Raw genomic sequence first — 18,109 nt, forward strand, 5'->3', positions numbered from 1 at the left:
AATAAGGGTCTTCTGAGTTTATGGATTCCCTCTCTCAGGCCAAACCCATGAAGAGGACAAGGTCTCCCAGGTGTGGGAGGACTCCATAGACTCACATTCACCCCCCAGGGACATCTCTGTAACCCTTTCTCCATCCACCCGGGACACCATGTCCACCACCTCATCCAGCCAGCCTGGAGAGCTGACTGGGTTTGGGTGGCCCAGCCTGTTACAGGCTTGTGGTCATATCTCTGTGACTGTCAGGTCTCAGACTTCCCTGGTGACCTGGCCCCTTCCTGATCTCTTCCTGTAGCTTTTCTTCCTCCCTAGGTTCTTGTGGGGTGTGTGTGTGTGTGTGTGTGATGGATTTTCCAAGAAAGGGTCTCAAACTATTTGCCCCAGGTTGACTTTGATCCTCCTGATCTCTGCCTCCTGAGTAGCTCAGATAATAGGCGTGAGCTACCAGTGCCTGCCCCTCCCCAGATTCTTTGCTGTCTCCTCTGGGAATAGACTGTTACCTCTACAGGTGAGCACCACTGTCCCCACTCTGTTGCTGGGATACAGGTGGCACTGGCCAAACAGATTCGAGGTGGGTATTGTGGGGATTATCGTGGGGTAGGGGACATTGCAGGAGAGGGTAGAGGTGTGGCTTTCAACCCTGGACACACCTAGGTTGGCATCACAGATTGAGCATGCCTCCAGGAGGACACAGCCAGTTCTGGAGACTTTAACAGATGTAACAACAAGGTTAAGGGAAGGCCACCACTGCCCATGTTGAAGGGAAGGGGAGGTTATGGGAGCAACAGCTGCAGAAATGGCCACTGGGCCTTGAGTGGACATCCAAAGCCAATGTCCCAGTCCGGCTCCATGAAGATGGAACTGGAGTGTGAATCTGGGGCTCTCTTTTCTCAGGTCCAGCTGGAAGTTGAGGGGCAGGGAGCGGTCCATGCGCTCATCCTCCCAGGACTCAGAGTGTTCTTAAGTGTGGAGGGTGGGCTCAGAGCGTCTTGCACAGAACTCAAGTTCCCTGACCCAAAGGGGATATGAGAGTCCATGTGAGAAGTCCATACATTCTCAGGACTTTTAGTGCATCTGCTCATCCCTCATCTTGACAGCAAGACTGATATATACAATCAAGGGGTTGTTTCTATCTTTCCACCATTGTAAAAAATGCTGCTATTTTGTTTCACAATTTTCTCCTCCTTTTGTGAATGAAATTCCCTATCTCTCTGAAAAACCCTAAATGTCCTTATTGTCCATTCTTCCATCCTTTTCATATTGTAGCTTGTGAATTCATATTCCAACTTGGTTTGTGGAGTGGTGACTCTTTTCATCTTTGTGGTTCTCAGACACTGGAATCTTGGCCCAGGTCTGTGGTTCTGCCACTTGTCTATAAACTGGGTTGGGAATGGACTGAACTCGTGAATTGAATATCTGTGTGGGGACCTGAGAAACACTGCTCCTTCATGGGCACTGTCATGACAGATATTGCTGGTTTTGAGCATGACTCTGCAGCTTAATTCTGCCTTTTTCTGTTTTATTTATTCATTCCTCTTTTGTGGTTGGAGCAGAGGAGTTCCAAGCTGGGCCTCCCATCTCAATCAGAAACCCCAAAGTCAATTTCAGCTGTAATAAAAGAAAAATAAAAGACAAAGGAGACGCTCTGGGTCCTTGAGGTCCTTCCTGGTCCTCCCAGTGCTACGCTGGGAGGAGACAGGGACGGGTGAAAGGGAATCGGTCCTGCCATCCTGTATTGTGAGGAGCATTTGCTGTGTGCTGGGGAGCTAGGACCCTCTATAGCTCATCCACCTGCCAATGTTGCATTTTGGGCTGAAGCTGAAGGTGAACTGTGTGGAGCCTGCTGATAGTTCAGGTGGTGTGAGCAGGAGAAATGTCCAGAGGAAGGACCTTGGGGACACACTGACCATTGCCTCTCCTGACGTCACAGGAGCCTGGAGTTGAGTGGCAGCCTTGTTGACCTGCCATTCTTAGCTGAAGTGGCTGATTCCACATTTTCAGGTGGCTCAGCTGTGGAGGCAAACTTGGGGTGCAGAGAGTCCCTTTCACACCTCACCTTGTCTCCACTCATGGCTGATGGCACCATGTGAAGTTCTGGCTGAGTCAGGCTGGCACAATGAGTGAAGCGACACTCATCAAGGCTTGTCCACAGCGGTCAGGTGTCAAGGTCATGGTGGACCAGAACGAATCATCAGAGCTCCCAGTAGGCTGAAGTTGATGATTGCCACTGGAGAAGTGCCAGGAGTCTCCCTTGGGGTTTTCCCTTCCTATGTTCAGCTATGTCCCCCTCTGTGCATGCCTCCCCCCGGTCCCAGGTCTCTTCCCTCATTCAGCCTGTGGCAGGAGTGGCCTTTCTACCTTGGGGCTGCTTGCTTTGTACCTCTATTTCCTTTCTGGTCTATGCCACTCACCCTCCTCCACACAGAGCAATCTGACTTCCTACATCCTCCTCTAAATCCAGGGACTGGGTCCATGGCCCCTCCACTCCTCACTCCTCACTAAGGTGTCCATCTCAACTCTGTGCCCTCAGGCAGGAGGGGCAGAAGGCCTTCCAGTGAGTATCTGTCACACTTTCCCCCCATAGTTCTTGGTACAGAAATGTCTATGTCACAAGCAGAGAAGGAGGCCCTAACCTGCCTGACTGCAGGGATAGTCTCAACAAGCAGCAGCTAATGGGAGTCACTTTCGCTTTCTTCCTCCCGCAGCAGGTGATCCACAGCCTCATCGTGTTCAGCCAACTCACTGACCTGATGAGTGCTGAGGCCACAGAGAGAGGCCTCCGGGAGCCTATGGCCTGCTCAGGGCCAGCTGTTAAGGTCACTGTACACCCAGTCTGACATAAGCCCAAAGGGTCACAGCCCAGGTAAACTGATGGTGAAGAAAGTCATGAGTCAAAGGCCTCTGTCAGTTTCCTGTGCTTTTAGGAGTGGCCAACTCCATCTTCTCTTCATCACGATGTCCTGTGGAGTCACAGGTCACACCACAACATTCTTTTCTCCACTTGTACCACAAGGGATGGACAGACTTCCATCCAGCATGGATACCTGTGGTCAGGTGGTCAGGTGGAGGGGTGCTGGGCTGTTGTGAGAATGGACAGCAGGGGTGAAGCAGGTAGGGTAGGAGGGACAAGGAGGGAGAGAGCTCAAGGACTGAAGATGGGAGGAGGGCACTGGGAACCCTCCTCAACTGCACAGGTGACCTTGGTCTGGACCCATTAGAGAACCTGGACACCCACAAGGAGAGGCCCAGTGCTCAGATGAGGGCCTGGATGCCCAAAGGTTACTGGGAAATGCTGCCTTAGCCTGCAGCCCTCAACCCCTCCCCCAAACCTACTGTGCTCTGTGCAAAAGAGTCCCTATCCACCTGTGATTCATTTCATGTACCATTAAATCATAAGTTGTAATCATTAAGTCCCCATTTTCCCCAAATGTGAATTTTAAAGCTTTGCTCTGCACATAATGGGCTCATTATGTTTGGAAATGGTAATTTTTCTGAAAGAACTCGTTTCCAATTGCATTGCTACATTCTGTAGAAAATGAAGCTCTGCTGGCAGGAGCTGGCTCCAGTCTTTCCAGGTGCCTATCTAGCCTCAACATTGGTGCTTTTCAGGCTTGTCAAAAAGGACACTTTGTTCAGGACCTGTCCCTCCAGGTTCTCAGAGACCAGGGGTCCATTCAGCTGCTTCAGGCAAACCCTGGTCAGCAGAGAGCAGTGATTTGTTATGGAAAACATTGGGAGAGAGGAAGGAAGGGGGCAAGACTGTACTGCACCCCTAGTGGAGTCCAGCAGCCCCCTCTGTAGTGCAATGATGACCAGGCCCCGGAAGCTTAATGGTGTCAGCTGCCTAGAAGTCTCCCAGGGGTTTGTGGATGCACCAACTGTCCACAGCCAGGGACTCCTGCATCCACCCCTGCCAGTCTATCAGTCATTCTACTCTTCCAGCAGGTGCTCCCCTCGTTACTGCTACAAATATTTCCCCTTACTTCCCATTCCAGGCACTGCCATTTTCCCAGTTCTGGTCTCAGTGTCCCCAGGTCTGAGACACAGCTGGAGAGATAATGACATCAATCAACCCAATTAAAACCTGCACAGGTCTGCAGCTGGGGAGGGGGCAATTAATTAGTGAACAGCTTCAGACATCTGAATGATCCCAAGTGGCTGAAACACTGAAGCTGACAGGGCAGAATGAACTCAGAGAATGTCCCTGATTTAAAATGCCTGAAAGGCAGGAGAGAGAAAAATATCTAGTTCCCAATCTTCTCTCAGAACCGATCTCTGGGACCTTCTGCCACTGAAAGAGGTGCAGGAGATCCCAACACTGCAGCTCCCCCTGGTCCTGTGAGGCCACTGGAAGGCTGGGTGACCTTTGGAAAAGGCCCTAGTTCAGGACACACGAGTCATGTCCTGAGTGAAGAGGTGGCAAGCAGAGCCTTGGGGAGCACTTGGGATTGCAGAGGTAGAAATGGCTACTGGAGTGAGGGCAGAAACCCAGGGCTCCAGAAGTCTGTAAGCATAGAGCCAGTACCACACATCCTCACCAAGTCCTGTGGTCTACTCCTGAGCCTATGTAATGGAGTGCAAACACTCCTCTTCCCTCAGCATGGCTGTGCCCCCTCCTGATCCCTGGGAAACAAGGGGGTCAGAACCATTGACATCATCTAATAGCAGTGCAGTTCTCCTGCCCTGCAACCAATGGCTTCTGTAACAGCCAAAATCTAAGAGGATGGACCTTTGTTCCTCTAGGTTTCCTCCTGGGAACTCTTTTCACCATCACCACCATCATCACCATCACCACCATCATCACCATCACAACCATAACCATCATCATTACTATCACAATTATCACTGTCATCGTCATGATAACCATGATCACCGTCACCAGTACAACTACCATTATTGTTACAACCACCCATCATCATTGCCACCATCATCATCCCAATCACCATCATCACCATCACCATCACCATCACAACCACTATCATCACCACCATCATTGTCACAACCACCGTCATCATTACCACCACCATCACCATTGTCATTGCCGTCACCATCACTACCACAAATACCACTATCACCATCACCATCATCACCATCATCACCATCATCTTCCTTGTCACAATCACCATAACCACTATCCTCATCACCATAATCATCACCATCACCATCACCATCAGTTAGCAAAAGCACATAGGCGGACAGGAGCAGGAATGAGGAAATGCCCCAAGGTACAAGATTCTACTCCCCCGATGGAGGAGTCATAAAACCCCAGATGGCCCACACCCTGGACCAACAACTAAGATAACGACTCTATATCCTTCTTGTGGAGCATACCACCCATCTCAAGGTCAAGAATGTGCATTGAGGGCGTAATGACCACTATATGACTTTCCACTGGTGGCACAGGAAGGGTAAAGAGGGCCACAAGGGGAGGATCTCAATTTCAATTTACTGCTGTTCTTTTTTTTTGGCAGTAAGGGGGTTTGAACCCAGGGTCTCATGCTTGCTAGGCAGACTGACTGCCACATGAGCCACTCCATCAGCCCTGTTTTGTGATGGTTGGCTTTGAACTGCGATCCTCCTGTTCTCTGCCTCCAGAGTAGTAGGATTACAGGCTTTTACTGCTGTTCTTGAGGAAATTATCCCAGGGTTCCCAGAGGACAGAGAGGCTTGACTCTGGTAGGGTTCAGCTTCAGTGGGTCATTTAGAGGGGGCTTGCAGGGGTCACTAGGAGGGAGGAGTTGGGCAGGCCCCCTTCAATACGTGGAATGTGACAAGTAGACCCTAAGTTTCCAGCTGTTAATGCAACTTGTGCCATCCTCTTTCTTCCAGTTACAAAAGAGACTATTGTCCCATTCTGGGTGAAGCTGCGATCTTGCCTGAGATCAGAAACATGGCAGAACTGTGTTTGCTGGGCCACTGCTGTGTACGGGGCTCAAGGTGTTGGTGATTGGTTATAAACCCAGACACAAGACTTGCAGGTCAGCACATGAGTCCCAGGGTGCATTATCAAAGCCCCTCCCAGCAGCCCTCCCCAGCCAGCTGCAGGTACTGCACTTGTCTGTCTAGCTTGAAACCTTGGGAGAGATGGCCAGTCCTGAACTCTTGCTTCCTTGAGGACACAGGAGTCATGCCAAAAGGGGCAGGTACTGGCTGGGATAGGTCAGAGGAGCCATGACCTGCAGTGCCCACCCTGGCCTCCTCCTGGGGCCAAGAATGCTGCTGGCACATGACAGGCTCTCAGTAGATGTTTCTGGAGTGGGTCCACACCACTGAGGGTAGGACACTGGGCACCCTGATATCTCTATGCCTATTTCCCCTGCCATCTCTGTCCCTCTCTCTGTCCATCTCCACACACCACCCCCTTTGTGGACAGATGCCAGTGGATCCTGATGGGGCCCGGGGAGGCATGTCTGCTAAAAGACAAGATTCTGTTACATTTGGGTTTCTGATCAATGATAAATGACTTTAATGCTATTTGGAATGCCCCTATCAAAAACCTGCCTGTGAATGCAAATGAGTATGACAGTGGTGCAGCTTTGGATTCAGGGAAATTGAGTGATCATATGGGACACAGAGGCCTTGTCAACAGCGAGACTGTCACAGCTGCCTTATGCTGGAGTGGGATGGCTCACATGACTGTGTGTTAGGTCAGGTGCTCGGGGAAGAGAGCCAGCAGGGATCCCTCCCTACTCTGGGCCAATGTGGAGAGCAGTTACCTTCGATTTTGTTAAACTTAGGAGATATTCACATATTAACCATGTATCACCTGCCACAGTGATTTCATTCATTCATCCACTGCTCAGCATTGGACTTTCCACTTTCCAGCTACCGTGAACAGTGCTGTCATGGGTGAGTACATGTGTGCTTTCATTCTTTTGGGGTGTATACCTACGAGTGGAAGTGCAGAAAATTCTGTGCTTAGTGTTTTGAGGATAACTTGATCTTATTTCATCATCACTGTTACTTTTCTATTTTATTGGGCAGTACTGGGGTTTAAACTCAGGGTTTCCCACTTGCTAGGCAAGCACTGTACCACTTGATCTATGCCCCAATCCTAACAGTTTTTTAAGTTTTCAAAATCAACTTTATTCCTGACACATATTTAAAAAAATTTCTCATCCCCACCAGGTGCCAGTAACTCATGCCTCATAGCTACTGCTACTGCTACCGGTGGCTTATGCCTGGAATCCTAGTTATTTGGGAGGCTGAGATTGGGAGGATCATTATTCCAGGCCAGCCTGGGCAAATATCTTTGCAAGACCCCATCTTGACCAATGGCTGGGTGCGGTGGTATATGCCTGTCATCTCAGCAATGGAGGAAAGCATAGAACAGGGGGGTTGCAGTCCAGGCTGGCCTGGACAAAAAGCGAGACCCTATCTCAAAAATAACCAGAGAAAAAAGGCCTAGGGGTATGGCCCAAGTGGTAGAACACCTGCCTAGCCAGTATGAAGCCCTGACTTCAAACCCCCTTACTGCCAACTCCCCTCCCGAAATGAGCTAAAAAATAAACAAAATCCATCTCCCATCTCCCTATTCCTGCTTCCTACTATTCCCTCCAAATAAAACAGGAATAAAGGCAAAGAAACAAAACTGAAAAAAGCCAAACCCCAAATCCCCAAAAATAAGGTAGTGTATTTCCCTGGAGAGAAGGGAAATTTACACTAGAGCAGCAGAATGGAGATCTGGCTGCTGAAACCTGTAAAGAAACTCAGAACTGAGAGACAAAATAGACCAACAGGCAACCTGGGGTAGCAAGGGACCAGAGACAGGGTAGGAGGGTGGTAGACCTGGCAGGACAGGGAGGCAGGAGGGCAGGGGTGGGGGAACAGCTTGGTGTCCTTCCACAGTGCTAGGTAAGAAACCCTACCACCCACCCCACCTACCCTCCAGCAGCCCCCAAGGGGGCAAAGGAGGCAGGAAGCCATGGGAACAGTTTGCACAGTTGAGAGGGTTCATGGCAAATCTTCAGTGTGAATGAACAGCCCCTGCCCGTGCCTGGCCTTCCCCTACTCCCCAAAACAGGTCCTCCTTGGCAGGTGGTTATGTGATTCTCCCCCTTCCACAATATATCTTTATTTATTTATTGTTAAAAAAAATTTGGGGTGGTACTGGGGTTTGAACTCAGGGCTTCATGCTTGCAAAGCAGGCACTCTACCACTTGAGCCACACCTCTAGTACATTTTGTTCTGGTTATTTTGGAGATGGGGGGTCTCATGAACTATTTTCCTGGGCTGGCCTCATACTGTGATCCTCCTGATCTCAGTCTCCCAAGTAGCTAGGATTACAGGCATGAGCCATGGTTCCAGGCTTTTTTTTTTAATAAATTTTTTCCAGCAAGGTTAACTTTTTTAAATTCTTAACTCCCCTTCTTTTCCTCTTTTTCTCTCTCTCCTCCTAATACACACTTCACACTTTTTTTTTAAGGGGAACACCGTGATGTTGCTCAGATACTGTAGACATGACCCTGAGTCTGTTGTTAAAACCACTATAGAATCAAGATTGTGAACTGTTGCAGTTGGTTGTCCACATTAGTGGGCACGTGGGAAAACTGCAGATGCCTGGTCTATTAGCTGGTCTGGGAGTCACCCTGATTTGTCTTCCCCTAAAAAGGGACTCATGGAAGACCAGGGGGTCCTCACTGACTCATTTTCTGAGAACTCCTTGTAGCAAACCCGTCAGGATGACTGCTAAGTTTGTGACAGAGCATAATTCGGTTGGCCAACCACGGTCTCAATGAAAGTGAGCTTCCAGCTCTTCTGCTATCACACCATAGTCTGTGTTGCCAACATAGATGGAACTGATGTCAGCCTCCATCTTCTCAATAGACAGGATTACTGGGCAACATGGCCTGGAGGCAGACTCACATTCACCTGACTCCACCTCCCTCTAGCTCCTTTAGCTTCTCAGCTTCTTTCTCCATCAACCTAACTCAAGCTTTGATTGCTTCCAGCTCTGGGTCCTCAAAAGCACAGCCCCGGGCTTACTCTCCACAAGTCCTAGTCTTCTTCTTCTTGGCTGCCAGATGCTCTGGAGCTAGGCCTTGACTCAGAGCTCCCAATGAGGGGCTCAGGGCTGGGGAAGGGGATTCCCCTTCAGGTTCAGGCTCAGACACCTGCTCCCTCAGACTCCAAGTCAACCCATGGTTCCTGACACACCCTGGGGTTTCCTGCATCTCTCCACTGGCCCCCAGAACACATCAGCCAAGAGCCCCTACCACCTGCAGTCCTTTTATTAGTGGTGCTGGGTTCAAACATATGGCCTTGTGTTTGCAAGGCAAGTGTTCTATTACTTGATCCACACCTTCAGCTTCTCCATCCCAGAGCCTTTTGACTTGGTATTTACCCATCTCCAGGTAAGAGCTAAGGATCCAGCTGCAGACTTGTAGCACAGAGCTGGGTTCTCCCTGAAACACCGCACACCAACAGGATCATTTAAAAAAAAGTTTCCACAAAACAATAGTGATAGTGAATAGATGGACTGCTTAACAAGGAGGAATGGAGAGAGTTGAGGACAAAGGGCCCAGGTGGAGTACATGTTGGGCATAGGCTTTAAGTGACTTGACGTCTGCCATGATGAGGAATTTTCTCCACTAACTAGCATCAGAAACTTTCCTGATTTAAGACACAGAAACTCAATTCTGGATTACATGAAAGAAGGCCCTCAAAGTTAGATAATAGGACAATACTGCCACCATTAACTGACAAAAGAAGGCCTCAGGGCAGGCACCCTTCTGTCCTCAATGGGAGGGAACAGGGCCCAATCTTGAATTACCAGAAGGCACAGTGGAAAAACTGCAGATACCTCCAGACGGAACAACTAAAGGAGACACCTGGCACACACAGGATCACTTGTTTGTAGCACCCAGATGAGCCCATCCCCACTTTCCTCCACTGTGCAGGCACAAGTGCTCAGGTATCTGTCTCCAGACATGGGCATCCTTTACACTTGCTTGGCTTATACATTCTCTTAAAACCCTGGGACATGAATTAGGATAAGACTGTCTGTTGACACGCTCATGTTCAACACAGGGCCCTTTGTTATAGCCGGTTAGTATTTATAGGCTTATAAATAATGATTGATAAAAACCAGAAACACAATCTCCCCACATGACCAGGAAACAGACCAGAAACCTCATCTATCTCCTACTCCCATAGCCTGGTGGGATTTCCAGCCTTCAAGATGATCACAGAGCCTCCAGGAGACAAATATGAAGACAACCACACAAACAGAGGACTGACTACCCAGGGCGAAACAAAGCTCTTAGGACTTTATTTAACCAAAAACAACATGTGAAGGAACAGGAATTAAACAGTCACAAGACACAAGTGCCCAACAATTGAACCAGGTCGCCTCCCACTGAAGACCAGAAACCCCAGAGCTGCTGCCAGGGTCCTGTGGCACCTCAGAGACCATAATAGCAAGGGACAGAACATGTGCCACTCATCTGTGTGATCCTTGGTGTCACACACAGCATTCCCTCTGCACCAAGGGTAGACCTAGTACACCATTCTGTCCCTGATCCCAACATCATGAGAGGCACAAATGTCCACCTCAGCACGGCCAGGTCAGCATCACCTTCCAAACTACTTGGCAGTCAACTGATAGAACTTAACTCCTGATTCTACCTGCAATCTTTTCTTCTGACCCCTCAGGTCCCAACACCCAGCCCCTAAGGTGGGTCCACACTCTGACTCCATCAGTGAAGGTCCCCATCCTGTGCCAACTGCTCCACTACTGCTGGAGAGGAGCTGTTGTTGGAACTTCCTGGTCCCTGGTGTTCTGGAGCAGGCAGGACAGTGGTGGCTGCCTGGGCCTCAGGCCCTCCATTCTGGGGCCCAGGGCTAAGGGACTGGAAGCAGGGCAGCTGCTCTGGGGCTGAGGCTTCCACAACATTGAGCCTCTCCCCAGACCCCCCAGGCCCGGTGCTCCAGTTCTCAGCAATGCCAGGATCTTGTCCTTGGGTGGAGGACTTTGGCTTAGAGGCTGAGCCCCCCTCTTCTGCCTCCCCCTTTCTACAGAGTGAACAGGAAATGATTTTGAACCCTTTCTTCTGCAGGACAATGTCTGCAGGGACTAGCTCTACCCCGAACTCTGTGGTCTCCAGAATGCTCAGCTTCTGCCCAGGCAGGTCAGGCTGCTGGGGTGCATCTTGGAGCTTCACAGTGCATACCTCACCAGCACTCAGCAGGACTTTCCAGTGCTGGTCTGAAGCCCTCAGAACACAGCCTGGAATCATCTTCCTGAAGTAGGTGGCATCATAGTGGCCCACCATGGAGAAAATCTGCAGGCCTAAAAACCAGGCCTTCATCTCCACAGGGTCCACTGGCAGGTTGGTGACCACCTCCAACATCATGGGCTCCCTGGAGGGTAAGTCCGTGTTGAAAAAACATGGCCGTGGGATTGGGGGTTGTGGCCAGTGCGAGCAGGGAGGAAGCCCCAAAAATCTCCAGGGAAGGGCCTGGGTCCAGTCATCATCCTCTGGGCCCAGATCCAGAGGCACTGCCTCCTCAGGCCCCAGCTCAGTTGGCACAAAGGGGTGGTCCAGGCCCACTGCACCCAACTCCCCCGGAACAGATGCCAGGGGCCCTGGCCCCCCAAACTCAGCACCCCCCATTGCAGGCTGCCCAGAGCCAAGTCCCCAGCTAGGCCCTGGCCAGGTTGGCCCCCCCTGCTCAGGCCCTACCGCAGGAGATTCCAGGGGATCAGGGTCCCAGTCTTCATCTCCCTCGTCATCCGACTCCAGGGTGTCTTTAAGGTCCAGAAAGGCAACCTTGAAGCAGGCAAAGCAAAGACCCAGTGGTTCTCCGTGGAGCAGCTGGTACATCCAGGACGCATAAAGGTAGGCCATGCCCTCTCTCCCATGGCGCACACTCACAGGGGGGCACATGACCCTGTCTGCCTCCTGTGGGTGGACAGCAGGGCAGGAGCTGATGGGGCAAGGAGGAAGGGGAAGAAGGAACAGGAGAAAGGGGAGGATGAGAGCGTTCCTCGTCTAGGGAAGTGGGGTGAGGTGGAGGAACGGGGTCCCAATTCAACAGGACCTGTAGAGGTTGGGAGGCTTGTATTTTCAGAAATTCTCAGCCGTGCTGCAGTCCCTGGGGAGCTGAAAAGCAAAGGAAGTGAGGTCAGGCGACACTGGCGGGCAGGGTGACGGGGCAAGCCAGGCGAGGGGTGTCGTGGACCTGGTGTAAAGGGTCCGGTTCAGGCCAGGCCTCTCGGGACAGACTCTGCTGGACTTGAGGCGCACAGGTCCTGACGTCCTTTGGGCAACCCCGCCAGCCGCTGCAGCTCTCGTCAACCCGATCCCCGAGAACCCCAATATACACCCGGGCAGCCTGGTCTGTGGAACTGAAGATGACCAAGGAAGCGCGAGCCTGGACCCTGATGCCCAGGCTGCGCCTGCAGGACAGAGGCCCATAAGGGGCTTCAGCCCACCCAGCTCCAGACTCTGGCGCCCCGCCCTGCTAGGCCCCGCCCTGCTAGGCCCCGCCCACTCGGCCCCACCCCGACAGGCCCCGCCCCGTCCTCACCAGCCGCCCTCTGCTCCAAGCAATCCTGGGGAAAGGCGGAGCTGAGCCCGCCGCCGCCGGGCGCTTATAAAGGGCCACCTCCCATGGTGCCCCGGGCTCATCTGCATATCTCCCATGAGCCCCGGCCCCAGAAGGAAAAGGGCTGAGCTGTCTCCTGGCCCAGGCAGCCTCGTCTGCCCTCCGGCGCCCCCTCTGGACGCCCAGCGCAGCGCCTCCTCCTCGGGCCACGCCCACCGCTCCGCGTCCTGCGTGTCCTGCGCGGTTCTGGGCTTCAGCAGGCGGGTGCTGCCCAGGCCCCGGGCCCTGTCCCTTGGCGGGACTCGAAGGCCCTGTCCTGGGTCCTGGCACGTGTTTTCAAAGGCAGATTTCTCCTTTGCTGTCTCCATGGGCGAAGTTCTTTATGAACTTCGCAGGACGCCATGGCTACCCGCCATCTTCCCCTCTCTGGTTCATCTTTCCACCTTTTAACAAAGAGTCTCTGCCCCTGGTCATGGGTCCTCCCCAGCCCCTGGGGGTCATGATGTCCCCTGTGGGGGTTGCGTTCCCACGATGGCCCCGGCTGGACTTGTGCACACTGTCACAGGCCCCTTCTCTCATTGGTGACACGCAGTCCACTTTCCCCTTGAAGGCCCCCATGGGCGCTTCAGAGCCCACGGACGCCCTGCACTTGGCCAGTCACCTTCAGGACACCCAGGCTGCTTCCTGGAGGGGAGACTGTGAGAGCAGCTGCTGACAACTGCCTTAGGCAGGTTTTCTGGACACAGCTCCTGTGTCTCTTGGGTGAACCCCGAGGAACACGAGTGCTGGGCTGTAGGGTGAGGGTGGGCTTAGGTTTCCAAGAAACCGCCATGCTGCCTTGCAAAGCGGCTGTGCCATTTCCGCTCCAGCAGCGCTGAATGACAGACGCTTGGTGCCACGTCTTCCCCACCATCTGCTCTGTCACGTCTGGATTCTGTGTCACTAATGCAGGACTGGAGGACTCGCACCCGTGTTTAAACCCAAGTCCCTCAATGACACAGGACGCTGGCATGACGGTTAGGGTGCTTGGGACAAAATAGCGTGAATGAGGGCTGTGAACAAGAGGAACTGTGGAAGTCAGGTTCCAGGGCTTGGCTGACTCCTCCATGGACAGCTGCGGGGGCTGTGGACGACCACCACGACCATGGCTGAAGACAGCCTGCGCCAGCTTGGAAAGCAGCGCTCCAAGCCAGGGAGCTGTGGGTGACCCTGCACCTATTCTCATGCCGGCCAGAGGGGGAGCACTTCCCCTGGGGCCCGGTGGGAGCCTGTGATTGGTGCAGACACAATCCTTCATTTGCATGGAGGGCTGTGCTGTGATTGGTGCAGACACAATCCTTCATTTGCATGAAGGGCTGTGCTGTGATTGGTGCAGACACAATCCTTCATTTGCATGGAGGGCTGTGCTGTGATTGGTGCAGACACAATCCTTCATTTGCATGGAGGGCGGTGCTGTGATTGGTGCAGACCCAATCCTTCATTTGCATGAAGGGCTGTGCTGTGATTGGTGCAGACACAATCCTTCATTTGCATGGAGGGCTGTGCTGTGATTGGTGCAGACACAATCCTTCATTTGCATGAAGGGCTGTGCTGTGATTGGTGCAGACACAATCCTTTATTTGCATGGAGGGCTGTGCTGTGATTGGTGCAGGCACAATCCTTCATTTGCATGAAGGGCTGTGCTGTGATTGGTCAAATATTGTTGCTATGGCTTCCTCCTGGCTATATAAGAAGGCTGCTGGGCTCACTATTCCAGTCACCTACAGCACACCCACTAGTGCTCTCCTTTGGTGGTGTGACGTTATGATCTTATGATGGGCAGAGCAGGCTGAGCAGGTGAGGTGAAGAGAGAGAAGCAGCAGCAGCAGCAGCAGCAATAGTAGTAGCTAGAGGGCCTCTGAAGAGTTCCTGAAAGTAACTCCCGATCAGAATTACTAATGGGACTTAGGGGCACCCCAATTGGATGAATTCCAAGGAGCTGTCTATCCCTGGTTGGAGGGTTAAGAGGAGGCACTAGATGCTTTCAGGAGCCATGGGTCACAGCACCCAGTGCGTGGAAGCTGTAATACTGCCTGCCATTGACTTCAGCTACCAGAGACTGTAACGTGAGCCCCCAAAGCCATTAGGTTCCTTGCCTCTAGATTTCAGAGTCAGAAGCCTCTAGTTTTAGGACCTGGAGCTGTAAGTCTCCAAATCTGTCAGCCCAGCCCATAAGCCTCGGCACTCCAGATAAGAACTGCTCTCCTAGTTGCAATTTTTACCTGAGTAGAGCTGGACCCATCCAGCTGATGGTAACACTGTTATGGTCCGGATCTAAAGGCATTTCCTTCCCAGCTCACTGACAGCCACCCTTTCTATATCTTCACCTGCACCCCTATAGAATTTCAAAATAGAGCCCTACCCTATGGTGTCCTTTAACTTGATCTCCTACAGACCTTGTCTCTGAGCAGTCATACTGGGAGATAGTGCTTTGACATATAGTTTTTATAGACGTTTGTGTTAGTTCTTCTATCACTGTAACAAGAATACCTGAAAAATCATCTTAAGGGAGAAAAGATTCCTTGTGGCTCATTGTTTTTGGGCTTCAGTCCATGGCCAGTTGTCTCCCTTACTTTCAGGCCTGTGATGAGACAGAGCAGGACAGCATGACATACACAGGAGAGCTGATCACCTTGGGGCAACCAGGAGGCAGAGAGAGACAGAGGGGCCTGAGATAGACATAGCCTTCAAGGACAGGCCTCCTCCAACTAAGCTCCACCTCTGAAAGTTCCCACCCCCTCCCAATAATGCTATCAGATTATGGATGACTTAGTGGAAGAGAGAGCAGGCATGGGGTACATGGCTGTAATCTGAACACTCAGAAACTGAGGCAGGAGGATCAGGAGTTTTAATTGCAGCATGGGTTACATAGTGAAACCATGTCTCAAATAAAAATTAATAAAGGAACATTTTGTTACTATAGTACAAGAATATAGATAGATGGGTCTTGCAAGGACTTACCAAATTTATCGGGTGATTTAACCCTTCTTTCCAAATGTCTGTCTGACTGTACCTGACATGTCTGTCTCCTTCCAACCACCAGGTCTAAGGGTCACCCTGAGTGAGTAAGTCTGCATCTGGGCGCATGGTCAGGTGCTGGACTGGACAGTGATGGCAGGTAGAAGATACAGGTCTCTGGAATTCAGTGACCTCTCTTTTGTTGTACCTTCAAGTGTTCTTGGGAATGCTGCAAAGTTCCCATGCCCACACCACAGCACATGGCAGACATACTCCCAGTGACCCCTGTGAGTCATGCCCTCCCTTTAACTGGAGGAGGGTACTGTGGTTTCTTCTGATCAGTAGAAGCTAAGGTGATGGATGGCACCCCTAATAGGTATCATTTGTGTGACTGGGGCATGAGTATAAAAGATTTCACAAGGCCAGAGTTAAAGCAGAGACAATGTTTTATTTTCTTTCCAAAGGAGAAAAGGTCCAGAAACTATAGGCAGCAAGCACCCTGTGGGATAATTGGTGTGAGTTTTTAAGAGCTTTTGTGAGGTAGGGATTGTAAGAAGGGGTGGGGAGTGAAAAGATTCGTCATTTGTCCCTTTAACACATGGTTGGGTGGTATCCTGGTTAAACCAGCAAGTTAAGAAAGGTGTGATTTGGCCTCGACATGTTTTCTAAGATTTGGGTACTGTGGTTTCTCAGAGTAGAACAGAGAAGTTACTAGGGAGTGAGAGAGAGAATATAAGGGCAGTCACATTAGGACCAGACCCACTCCTCCTGCAAGGTGACTTACTGGAAAGCCCCACCCAACCCCAAAGAAGGACAAACATTTGCCTTTAGGCATTCTTACTGGGGACCAAGGACAGCTAAGCAGATGAGTGAGCGAACTATAGCTTATCTTCCTTAGTTACCCAGCAATGGCACTCCTTAGTGACCCACAAGAAAAATTTCCCACTCAGTGACCTTCCACCAGCTCCCCCTATATCTACTCCCAGGCTGTAAATGACAGTGGGCTCCAGCTTCTGCTAGAGACCCACCTCCACCAGCTCTCTTTCCTGAATAAAGCCTGTGCTGACATTGAGCCATCTCCTTGCCTGTCTCTCCATGCCTTTTCAGCCTAACAGATAGGTCTGGTCTTAAAATTATAAGGAAGATTAGACAGAAGCCAGGACAAAATGGAGTCCAGATATTAAATGGAGTTACTTAGGCCTATCCCTTAGCTTTACATCAGGAGGAGCAACCTCACTCTAGGGTTGTTGAGGGAGGGAGGTCCATCTTTTATAGTTACTTCATGCTCAGAAGGATTGTAGAGCTATTGCTGAGGAGTCAGGGGGTTGCTTTAGGGTAGGGGTCAAAATCAAATATCCTAGTAGTGTGTTTGGGTCTTGGGGTTGTATAAGTTTGTAACTAATGCGGTTATTTGGTCCTGAAGGAAGGTTATTATAAAGCAGAAAAAGGAAGCATGTTAGTTTGGGTTTGGTTTAAGGCAGCAAAGGGGGAGTGTGGGAGGGTCTGTGAAGTCTGTGTCATATGGCACATGCCAGGCAATACCCCAAGGGATTGAGCCACAGTTATGGCAGATGACTTCCAGTAGTGATACTAATGTTCACATGCTAGACAGAGAACCAGCAGGTGGGAAGTTCTTTTTAACAGGACAAAAGAGAGAGAATGGTAGCATATATAATGAGTAACATCATCCATAAAATTATGATCCGGCATGGGTGTCTCCTGGATTGCATTGGAGGATCATGCAAAAGTCTCCAGCAGGCTCACAGAGGTTCTTGATAGAACCTCTGGTAGCAGATAGATTTTTGGAGGCAGCAGTGGAGTCAGGTCCAGTGGATGGATATCCATTTGGTGGAGAGGCAGCAATCTTCAGCCTAGATAAATGAGTCCAAGAAGGCAGATCCAAGAGTTTTGCAGATGTGGGGGTAGTTAGTATGACTTTAAAAGGGACTCTTTCAAGGTGGTGGGAGAGTTTGCTGTTGTTTGTTCTGAGAGATCCAATCTCTGGGTTGTGAAGAGAGTGTTTTAGAAGTAGAGTTTTCAGGTTAGGAGAGGACTTGGTCTGTGTTGTTTTTTTGTTTTGTTTTGAGAAGCCTGTGGGTTATTCATAGCAGGCAGGTATGAGTCCAAGGAAGGAGGACCCCAGTGTATGTGTGGTGCAAGGAGAAAAGGGGATCCATACATAAGCTCAAAGGGCCTGAGCAAAAGAGGGACTCTGGGTTTTTTCCTGAAGTTATAGGAATAGTGGGTGATAAGAAAGGCTAGCACAAGTTCCTGTCCAGTTGGAAAGTAGACAGGCATGGCTTTCACATTAGGTAGCCATGCTTATGAGAAAGCTTTAGTTATTTTTAGAAGAGCTGACATAAGTGACTCACTGGAATCTTACAACTTCCCTCTTGTCTGAACAGTTTTTAAAACTGTTTGTCTCTAAATGGTTGTCCGTTGCTGGGATGATCTAATCCCACCCAGAGAGGAAGTAACAAACAGGTTAGGTGGGAGTCAGTGCCAATAAGATCCTTTTTGGGCAAATGTAAGCAACAAAGGTTTAGAAAAAGTGGCTCTTAGACCA

General features: G+C 50.7%; 1 protein-coding gene and 1 pseudogene across 1 annotated transcript; both read right to left on the reverse strand.

Annotated features, from left to right (window-relative positions):
• Window positions 1-2,901: 2,901 nt before the first annotated feature.
• LOC109702283 (polyadenylate-binding protein 2-like) lies at window positions 2,902-9,313 on the reverse strand (annotated as a pseudogene).
• Window positions 9,314-10,694: 1,381 nt separating this feature from the next.
• Tex19 (testis expressed 19) lies at window positions 10,695-11,885 on the reverse strand. Its single transcript, XM_074048900.1, has 2 exons — window positions 11,024-11,885; window positions 10,695-10,948 (listed from the first exon to the last, which is right to left on the reverse strand). The coding sequence occupies exons 1-2, from the start codon at window positions 11,883-11,885 to the stop codon at window positions 10,695-10,697; spliced, it is 1,116 nt and encodes a 371-aa protein (XP_073905001.1).
• Window positions 11,886-18,109: the final 6,224 nt, after the last annotated feature.

This window comes from Castor canadensis, chromosome 11 (assembly GCF_047511655.1).
Source record: "Castor canadensis chromosome 11, mCasCan1.hap1v2, whole genome shotgun sequence".
NCBI lineage: Eukaryota > Metazoa > Chordata > Mammalia > Rodentia > Castoridae > Castor > Castor canadensis.